This window comes from Vigna unguiculata, chromosome 10, assembly GCF_004118075.2.
Source record: "Vigna unguiculata cultivar IT97K-499-35 chromosome 10, ASM411807v1, whole genome shotgun sequence".
Classification (NCBI taxonomy): Eukaryota; Viridiplantae; Streptophyta; class Magnoliopsida; order Fabales; family Fabaceae; genus Vigna; species Vigna unguiculata.
Window position 1 is genome coordinate 21,273,030 of NC_040288.1, and position 11,298 is coordinate 21,284,327.

The 11,298-nt window shown below is 32.4% G+C and overlaps 1 protein-coding gene across 1 annotated transcript; it reads right to left on the reverse strand.

Moving 5' to 3' along the window:
- Nucleotides 1-5,116: 5,116 nt before the first annotated feature.
- LOC114166367 lies at nucleotides 5,117-7,957 on the reverse strand. Its single transcript, XM_028051085.1, has 3 exons — nucleotides 7,578-7,957; nucleotides 6,426-6,650; nucleotides 5,117-5,528 (listed from the first exon to the last, which is right to left on the reverse strand). Exons 1-3 carry the CDS (start codon nucleotides 7,855-7,857, stop codon nucleotides 5,197-5,199), a joined length of 837 nt encoding a protein of 278 aa, XP_027906886.1. The 5' UTR covers nucleotides 7,858-7,957; the 3' UTR covers nucleotides 5,117-5,196.
- Between the last annotated feature and the right edge of the window lie 3,341 nt (nucleotides 7,958-11,298).

The following is an 11,298-nucleotide window of genomic DNA, read 5'->3' on the forward strand; positions in this document are numbered from 1 at the left end:
TCTTAGTAAATACCATTTTATTAAATAATTCGTTTTAGTATTATTTTTGTGCAAGTCACTGTCATACGAAAATTGTTATATTTAACAACTTTGTTTCAGAAGATGGATATATAATGGTTAATCCGAGATTTAAAACTATCATGCTGATTATATATTTCAACATCTTATATTTAAGACATTTGTTGTGTCTTGAGTTTGTATCATATCGTCCACTTAGAGTCATAACTTAAGTGTAGACTTTACATCATCGTGATAGCAAGACAACTTGACATGATCAATTGTTATTATCTCATTGTCTATTCTATAATAATAATAATCATACTATACATTGTCCAAAACGTATTTTAAAAATGGTATATTAATTGATTAATTAAAAAGAATAAAGAGGAAAACAAATAAATAAATAAAAGTATATGAAAAATAATAAAATGAACTACTACTCCTTTTCTTCCACTAAATACCGTAATGACAGATTAGTTATAGATTAGCGAGAAACAAATTGCGACAAATTAGTTGCGGATTAGCAAGAAAAGAATTGTGACAGATTAGTTACGGATTAGCGAGAAAAGAATTGCGACAAATTAACTATGGATTAGCGAGAAAAGAATTGCGACAGATTAGCTACGAAATAGGGAGAAGAGAATTGCGAAAAATTAGCTACGAATTAGCGACAACATAATTGCGACAGATTAGCTACGGATTAACAACAAAAAAATTGTGATATATTAGCTACAGATTAGCGACAACAAAATTGCGACATATTAGCTACATATTAGCTAGAAATTTTAAAAGTTTTTCCTTCAATTAGAGATGAAATAAAGAGGGATTAGCTATGAATTAATTACGAATTAGCTAAAAATTTTAAAACTTTTTCACTTCAATTAGAGAGGGAATAGAGAGGGATTAGCTACAGATTAGCTACAGATTATATCCCTCTCTAATTAGCTACTTGTATTTAGCTACGAAAAATTTCCTAACAATTTGGTAGGTAATCTGTCGCAAAACGTTTTAGCTACGGATCAGCTACAAAATGTTCCGTAGCTAATATATAAAATTTTTGTAGTGCATGTCCATCATGCCTCCTACCACCAAGCACATCCCAGACTCCTATTGGACTTAGTCCTTCAAGCCCAAACACAAAGGTATGTGAACTTAGTCCTTCAAGTCCATTGATCACAACAACAACAAATTTCACAGCAGTTGATTCGCCTGGCGTAGTCTAAACACCACCAGGCGAAATCTATACAAACTGCCTGACGCATCTCTTATGCTGCTAGGCGGAATCTGGTTCCAGACCGCCTAGCGGGCATCTCACATCGCTAGGCGCCAGACGCCTTCCAAAAGTCTCGCTGCTCCGTCACCACCTGGCAGCCCCAACCCTACTGTTAGGCGCCTCGCGTAGTTAGTGGCCACTGCCACTGTTTTAAGACTCTGTCGCCTGGCAGCTCGCCCCGTGCCGCCAGGCGTGATACCAGTAGCGCAATGCTACTGGTTTTTGGCACATAGAACAGATTCTAAAGTACCTAAGTACTCAACATTTAAATCAAAACACACTTACAATCATCCAAATCATTTTTGCACAGCTGATTCTCAATGCACCCATTTAATCATACCATAATAATTTTTAGAATTGCACATATGCTACAAAGCAACACAAACAGTGAATCATACATTCCTGCCGCCTCCACACACCAATCCCAATCATACAGGCATATTTATAAAAACTAATTTGCACTTTTACCCACTCCACTTAGCATATTTCCCAATTTAATAGCATACCTCTCTTTAACAATGATGGTACATTCTACTTCACATTCATCCTTTTACCAAAGCTACCCGTCCATAATCATTTAGTCACGTCACATAGTGTCCTAATTACAGGTTCCATTTACATACAGTCCCTATCATACATACTAATTTATCCAGCATAACACCCAACACACGAAATCACAATAAAACTCAAAATGAGTAGCAGAACCGTGGTGTCACCTAGCGACAACCCAGACGCCGCCAGACAGTGCTTGCCAACATGGTTTTATTACCCATATTTATTTCAATTCAGCTCTGGTTCCCAATCACCCAAACTCTAGTACCCATTTTCACACTAACACAATTCCACTTACACGCATGTGACAAAGGTAATGTTTTATTCAAATTAACATCAATTCCCTCAAACAGTGCATTAATCATATTCATAAATCAAGCTTAACTATTTCCAACCCCAAACATGAACACTAAATCCCCAATTTCATTCACTGATTCATAACACATCACGCATACATCCAATCTCAATCCCATAAACTCATAAGCACATAACCAATTTGATATCTTTATACAAGGACCCAATTCAGGTAGTACAATTTCTCAGAACACAAACAAGACGAGAACAATTGGCCAAACCAGTTTGCGTCGCCTGACTGTACACACCCTGCCGCCAGGAGGTTCATAGAGAAAAACCCAAAAATGGGTTCTGTGACATGTGTCGCCTGGCAGTTCATTCGACGCCGCCAGGCAGTTTCTGGGTGTTTCCATAAATACGAAGAAAACTAAGGCGAAATAATAGACATTGCATTAAGATCATCCAACATATTACGAAATCATATAATTCATATTAAACCACATAGTAGAACTCCCCTAACCTGGTTTCCTTTGCTTAAAGCTTTGAGTATCCCTTGGTTCTCTCTTGCTTCCCCATTAACCTTCCTTGGCTTCTCACAATTCAGCCTCAAAGGTCCACTTACACTCTCAATTTCCACTGATTTTCGCACTTCTCACTCTCAATTCCCACTGATTTTCGCACTTCTCTGCCTATCCAACAATGACCACTGCTGTTAGGGTTTCCTTTAACCCCTTCAACTTCAAGCCAAAACTAAAAATAGCAAAATAAAGTTTAATTTGGGTTCTCCATCGCTTGAACCCACAACCATGCCAATGCCAAATCAATGCTCAACCTTTCAACCAAATTCATATTTCATGCTAACTAATATGATTCAATTATTATAATATCTCACAACATGATCTACATATATTAAAAATAATACTAATTAAATAACACACAATTGACATACATAAGACTTGAACCCAAGTCCTCTCACACAACATAACATTCCGTATTTAATGCCTTAATGGCTTCTACTACCCGCATTTATTAAATAATTATTTAATTAATTATTTAAATCTCTTGGCTCTTACAGTTTGGCTAGTTCTTTCCAGGTAAGGGAAGCTAGATCCTTTTGTATATTTCATGAAATCTATTTGTTTTCTGTTTATTTCATGTTGAATGGACTGTGTGTGAATATGAGCTGCTGGAATGCCTTATTGAACTGTTTGGGTGCGTTTGTGTGACTGTTGCACGAGAGAACAGTGGGGAGCACTGGTTTTCTCGCCCAAGCGAGTGTGTCTCGCCTAGGCGAGATTAATAGAGGCTCGCCCAGGCCCTTTCACGCGAGTTGTCGCTCAGGCGACCAACCCTGTTTTGAGCAAGTGAATGTCTCGCTTAGGCGAGGAGAGTCTCGCCTAAGCGAGAATGAGTAGAAGGCCATTATTCCTGATTGTCGAGCTCTCGCCTAGGCGAAAGGAGCTCGCCTGAGCGAGGGTCCCTCTCGCCTGAGAGAGACCTTTCGTCCTGAGCGAGGAGCTGGGCGATTGTGCATTATTGCTTTGTTACTTCTCTGTTCTTATATGGTCGACACATATTTGATTGGATTAATATGTTAAAAGCATGGGAAACACGGATATGCATGAGTGATATGGTTTATGGGTTGTAAATGATAAGTTTGATATTATCTTGGTATGTGACTTGAATGGGATGGTTGGTTATCAAAGTGGCATGGTTATGGCATGATAAAGGATTCTATATTGGTTGTTGGAAACATGAATTGTGTGTGGTTAGGGCGTAATTCCATGAGCCTCTAGGTGAGACCTCATGGTGGTGCCTCAGTTGGTTGGGACGTAATTCCATGACCCCTATTAGTGGGAGTTCATGGTGGTGCCCCATCTATATAATTTAGTAAGGATTCAAGGTAAGGTTGCATCCTGACACTCTAAAGAGTCAGTTAGTCTCATATAGAGCGTACTGACTCTAGTGGTGAGAGTAGCAAGAGCCTGAAACTCATTAAGGGCTAACCTTGTGTGTAGGGGATGAAACATTGTAACATTTAGCTCGGTAGAGCAGGAAAGTCCACCACAAGTGCAAGCATCCGCTGAATCCGACTAATTATATGTATCCGGATGAGTCGAGTCTGAATCTTAATCTATTGTTTCAAAAGTCATAACATGTTTGGTTGACATATATTTCTTGGACTGTGGAATAGCAATAACTGTATGTTAAACTGTTTTCTACTCTAGCTTACCCTTCTGTTTGTTGTTTGTTCTCTTTGTGTCTTTTCTCTTGTGATGATCATCAATTTATTGATGTGAGTAGATGCGAGAAATGCTCATGGTCAACAGGGAAATGGTGATTCCGCTGCGTAGTTATCTGGGCTGGATTTTGTTCATCTAAGCTTCTTGAAGGGTTGTGGCCATATATTCCTTTGTCTTTAGGCTTTATTTTGAAATACTGTTGGTCTACTTTTATACTTTGTTATTTGCATCGTGGTGTGTCTCAGGTCAATTTCTTGTTTTCTTTTGAAAAATTGTAAGGAGTAGTGTTCATACTCCAAGATCCTACTTCTAGTATTATTCTGTGTGACATTATCTTTAATTAGCGTTATTAATTAAATGGGGTATTACAACTATTGTGTAATATTTTCCAGGAAAATTACTGTTTGGTGTACTATTAGAAAGAGTATTAAATTAGAAATTTGAAGATGTTATCTTGACTCCATTGGTTATTGAACTAACGTAAAAAAAAAAAATAATTAAATGATGATAATAAAAAAAGATTCCCATGGATTTGTGTGTGTTTGTTCTTTGGGTGAGTGTTTTTGTGTGTTCTATCAAAGATTATCATTGGCATTAGCACAATATGTGTACCTTTAGTTATAATATTAATTACAATGTAGTGAAAGACTAAAACGAAAGTAAGGACTTGAATTTACAAATTATAATTTTACGATTGTTTTACATTTTGTTAAATATAAACCATAGATTAAAGTGATAACATAACATGTGACAATTTCGTATTTGTAAACTAAATTCGTAGTGTCCTTATAGTTAGCATTCAAAATAACAAAGTGAAGATGTACATAATTACTATCATTGATCATCAGACTTGAATTTAGGAGGTGCAGGCATTTTAAAAACAGAGTAAAGCAATGTTTGGGATTGGGTAATCAATTTTTCTCCCATGTCTTTAAGAATCTCTCCGTAATGTAACAACATTGCTCCATTTTGAGCCAAATGCTTAGCCCTTTCTACTTTATCCCCATCGTTTGAACTTGGATTCACCCTCTTGATCTTTAGAACATACTCTCCATCACCCACCATCTCAAGGTTAACATTCACTGCAATATCATCATTTACCAATTCTTCTTCCTTTGTCAATTTAGACACTTTATCAAATGATTTATCTACCACGTTGTTCTTACCTACACAAAAACAGACGATGTAATTAATAATTAGAATTGAAAGACATGTTAAGTGTCGGTTTATATTTTTATTTATTTATTTATTCTTTCAATTACATGTTAGTGTTAATGTGTTACGAGTCATTATCAAAGATTAAATTTATGATTTAAAATAAAATAAAATAATTAAAAAAATACGAACTAACATGACATGTCATTGGTGTATTACTAATGGAACTGAATCAATTTTTTAAAAATTGAAATTTAATAAAAAAGAAAAACTTATTTGAAACTTTTAGACCAAAATCGGACCAAAAGACTAATTAATTTTGATTTTTACTATTTTGATTCATGACTGTCCCGCTTCTTAAAAGTCATACACGTAATTCTTCATAGTGGTTGAGAATTTAGAATTAGTCATTCCTAACTCAATTCAATACAGGGAAACATGTTTGTATGTTTGTAATCATCAGAATAAAAGTCAGTTTTAAATTAACTTGGTCTGAGAATAACTTATAGTTTCAGGAACCAAAACTCTTAATGCAACTGACTATTAACCTGCTTATTCAGAACTTAATCAGACATTTCTAAGTCAAATTAAAATTAAAATTGATTTGTTCTAAGTCAAAATTAAAAAATTATATAAACAATATAAAAACTGGTCTAAAAATTAATTTATGAACAGGTCATTTCATTTCTATAGAAATGGTAATATCCTAGACTAATAGATTCACTACATGGAAAATAAAATCTGACTAAAAATTGTTCATTCCTAAATTAGTTTCAACGGGTGAAAAAACACTCATCTCACCTGATTTTACTTTTTTTTTTCTTTTCTAGAAATCCTTAAGAATAAGTTTTTGTAAAGAAACATCAATTTTATCAATTTAACAAAAGATTTAAGGAATAGAGATTTACCCTCTTGTGTAATGTGTGTTTTGCTGTCAAGTTGAATGGAATTGCTATGTTGATGTGCTTCCGGATTTTGCTCCGTTTGAGTTGAATCCATGCCAAGGAGTGCTTTGCTGAATAAATCATCCAAATATTTTTTGATGGCTTCTGCTCCCTCCTCTTCAATATGTTTCGGAATTATCAGCTTATGTCCTTCCCCGGATTCTTTGGGCTCTTCATCACCAGATTTATCTGCATCCATTGAAATTTACTATATGCATATATATAACTTTTATAGTAATTATGCACAAAAAAAAAACTCAAACTTCAAATGTGTATGTATCCCGTAACGACTAATTATTTTATTCTTTTCAAATCAAACTCAAACAGATTGATTTCCCCAATTTTTATTTTCTTATAGTAATCTTTATTTCGAATTTGTCAATTATTTGGTGATTGAATGTTTAGTGGATAAAACTATGACATTTCATTGAAAGAATCTAACTATTTTAATAGGATTATTTAATCCGTGTACCTTTTATTATTGTTGTTAATTTGTTTAAGAAATTAAACTAATTAAAAAAATAAAATTTTAAAAATTATATTATCATTCAACTAGATAAAACCAAATATTTAATTAAGTAGAATAAATATTGACATATTTTGCTGTTGATATATTAAAAAAATTATAATTTTAATATAAAGCTTTAATTTATAGTTTGTTAATCAACAAATAATCAAATAAAATGAAAGTTAATATTAGTATATAATAAATTTAAACAAAATTAAATTTACTAAATAAATATTTCCAAAATTAATTTCGCATTAACATTAATTTTTTCTAATAAAAACACCTAATAATTATTAAAATTATATTTAATTAAGAAAATTACATTTTTATAATAAAATTATAGTTTTTTAATTATATTAAAAATAAAATATATCAATACTTATTATCATCATTAAATAAAAATATATTAAAAATTTTACAATAATTATTTTAAATTAAAATCATGATGATATTACTTTACACTGTAATAAAATATATACATACCAAGTAATTTTACTGCTAAAAAATAATGAATGGAGATGTCAACATAAGGAAACATAGAAGAAAACAAGAACCCCATATATGTTAACAAAAAAAAAAAAAAATTCGAGAATTACTTGTTCACGTACCCTCTTTAATCTGTGTATTACTCTCTGCTTCGATGCCATAGCTATGCGGATATGTTTCAGTAGAATCACCGGCGAAGAGTGCGTTTTCGAATACGCTATCCAAATACTCTTTCATCGCGTCTTGTCCCTGTTTCTCCACATGGCTTGGAACCGTGAATCCGTCGGAACCGTTCGGTTCGCCGTTCTCAATTTCGTTCACCGATGTGGCGCACGCAAAAGTGATGAACAGGAGCGTGAAGGTGATGAAGATCGGAGACGCTGAAATCGTTGACCGTGTCATGTTTATAAAGAAGTGCTCCAATTGATGAAGGAGTCTGCGTTTGGCAGAGGAATGTGTCGTTTTTATTAGCGGTTGAAAAAAGGGAGGAGGCGCAGAGGACAAGCAGCAACTAACAAGAAAATGGTTTTAAATTGCACTATTCAACTGCTCCAATTAAAAGTTTATTTTAATCTTCATTCACCTGCTAAGATAAGAATTAGGAAATCTAAAATTATGGACCGAGAATTCAAGCTTCACTGTGTAATTTAATCATATTTTTTTCTTGTTATATTTTATATTTGGCATTAAATTATTTGTAATGTGTATGAAAATAAAGAAACAAAAGTATTGAATGTCAAATAACAAAATAAGGACGTCCAATGTCTACCTTTTCTAAATTCTATAAAGGGCTATTGAAAGATTCTAGATTATAAAAATTCTAATTTACCGACAACATCCATTAATAAATGATATTTATGCTGATAATTAAAATTTTAAAATATTGATAAATATTATTTTATTAAAAGGTTTTTATCTCTCAATAATACAATTTCATGGATAATTTAATAATTTTTTTAATGCTAAGAAATTCATAACTTACACCATCATCTGAGAAAATTTATTAGTTGGTAAAGTGTTTACTTGGTCTATGAACTAGCATTTATTATACATATTCTCAAATGTAGGAAAGTTAAAAATCAAACGAGAATGAGTCTTCAACTAGCTTATGAAATGGTCTCCATGGAGTGGTGGAAACTTGTCTAAGGGTAAACAACTTTATTTTTTTTCTGTAAATTTGTGTGAATATAGATATAGAAGACTCAAAAGTAACCATTACTTTGAGAAGACTCTTTATAACAATTGCAAGAGTCTTCTTTGATGTTGAGTAAGCATATTATGAAGAAATTATTTTGAGGACTTCAAAGCCATAAAAAAAACCTCAATAAAAAAGATTGTGTGTTCTATATTTCAAGGAAATAACTGCTACTTCTTTCAGGGCATCGATGTAATGACATTAAAGAAATGCTAGCTAAGAGACAACCTAGTGGTAATTTTTAATTCCCCCTTCCTTTAATTGATGTGCTTTTCCATCCTTTAAATTTGTTCATTTCTCACTTTTTTTTTAATTATATCAATTTTTCATTTACTTATTTTATTATTTTTCCCTAAAAAAGTTGAGTTTAGTTTAACTAAGTTTCTTTTAATAAATTTTGACAAACTATTTATTTGAGTAAAAGAAATAGTATTTTATTATTTTATTTTAATTAAAAAATAAAAAATAATTTATTTTAATTTTATTTAAGAATATTTGTCAAGTTTATAAAAAAATATTTGTCAAAACATAACTTTCCCTTTACATATGACTATTGGGTGTGAAAGACTCATACAAAGGGATGTTACTTCCTACACTATCAATTTTTTTTCTTGTACTCGATTATAGCTTTAAAAAAAAATCCCAAATAGAAATGAATGAGTGTTTTTCGGAAAAGTGGGTGAGTTCCTTTCGGAAAATGATTTTGAAATTGATTTAGTATATTTTAGATAATAAAGTCTGAAAATGATGAAATACAGGTAGAAATTTGACAGGGGTGCAGTAAGAAACAAACAGCCCAAATTCTTTAGTAAGAAGACTTTGGAGCCCAAGAGCCCGCTGACCATGGCGTTAGAAGACCGTTTCTTCCTGCACCTCAAACACTTTTTTCACCACCCCAAACTTTTAAGAAAATTTTAAAATAACCATTTGATTTTGACTTGATAATTAATTTGCATCCCTAAAAATAAAGATATCGAATGTCAAAATTCGGTTAAATAAATCACCTAATCAAATTTCAACATCAACAATAAATAAATAAATAAAATAAAATAAAATAAAATAATATATATATATATATATATATATATATATATATATATATATTTATTGTAATACTAATTAATAATGTAATTAAGAACTAATTTAAACTAAAGAATCAATCCATAATTTTGAGTTTTAAGTTTTATGTAAGAAGGTAAATTTGGGCATAAATAATTAAAGATGAACTTTGGAAGTTAAAGGCACTTTGTCGGAGTTAAAATTTGCTCTCATGCAAATACAATTTTACATCCTCTATAATAATATGCTAATTTCAACCCACAAATCTACTCAAATCATAATTCCTTAGTAGAATGATCCTAAGTTTCCTTGTTAAGAGCCAATCCCTTCAACTCTTAATAAGCAAACCAACATTATGCTTTAGGGTTTAAGACAACCAATGGGTCAAGGCCCATTCTTAGATACAAGCTTCATTAAGTTTTCTCGTTCCAAATCAATGTTCCAAAAGATATTTCGACACCCAATGAACCAAATATCATGCAATGGATGGCCAAATCAATGCAAACATTAAGTGAAGAAACAAGAACACTAGCATTTAAAGAAAGAGGCATATATATATATATATATATATATATATATATATATATATATATATATATATATATATATATATATATATATATATATATATATATATATATATTCAAAACATTTTCAATTACACAAAAGTTTAGTGGCTACATCTAACCGCAACAAAAATGGTTTAGCTCTCCACTATCATGGAGAGCACAAGCTTACAAATGGAAGAATGGAAGAGAAATGAGATACAAAAAGGAAGAAGGAGTTGTTCCCACAAGCCCTATCAGACCTCTAAGCTCTCCAAAATGTGTTCTTTCACGCCTCCCACGTCCAAAGATGCCTCTTGCTCGAGCAAACCAGAAGAAATAGGTTAAACTTGCCACATCAACATAGGTGCCGCTCAACGTTGTCCCTACACCGCTCAGCGTCCAACTTTGCGAGCCAATCAGCGCTCAACGCCAAAAAAAATGCGAATCAAATGGCGTTGAGTGCTAATTCTAGCACTCATCGTTGGAAAATGCGAGGCGAAAGGTGTTGAGCATTGACTTTCTAGCGCTCAGCGTTGGATGCAGGGTTCAAATCTTCAATTTTGGTTTTTTTCTTCTTTCTTCTCTAGTTGACAACTTCTTTGGTTTGAGACAAAAACTTCCTATCACTAAATTAGACACAAAAATGGGGATTGGTGGTATAATTAGATCAATGTAACCCAAATTGTATTTATTCAGAAAAGCAAGTAAAAGTGGGGATTAAATGGGTTAAAAGCTCAATAGAAGTTGATTTTGTTAACCGATTTAGTGACCAACGAAATCAGTATTTATTTTGTTCGTCACTGATTTATAGTGACTGATTTTGTGACCAAATCAGTGATTGAATCAGTGACTGAATCTGAGACCAAATTAGTGACTCAATTTGAGGATGAATTTGTGACCGAATCTGTGACTATATTTATGGTACAAGTAGTGATGGATTTTGAAATATTAAATCCATTACGAAATCAATCACTAATTTTGTTTTCCAATTTTCAATTTCTAATATAAAGCTGATAAATATTATAATATATATATATATAT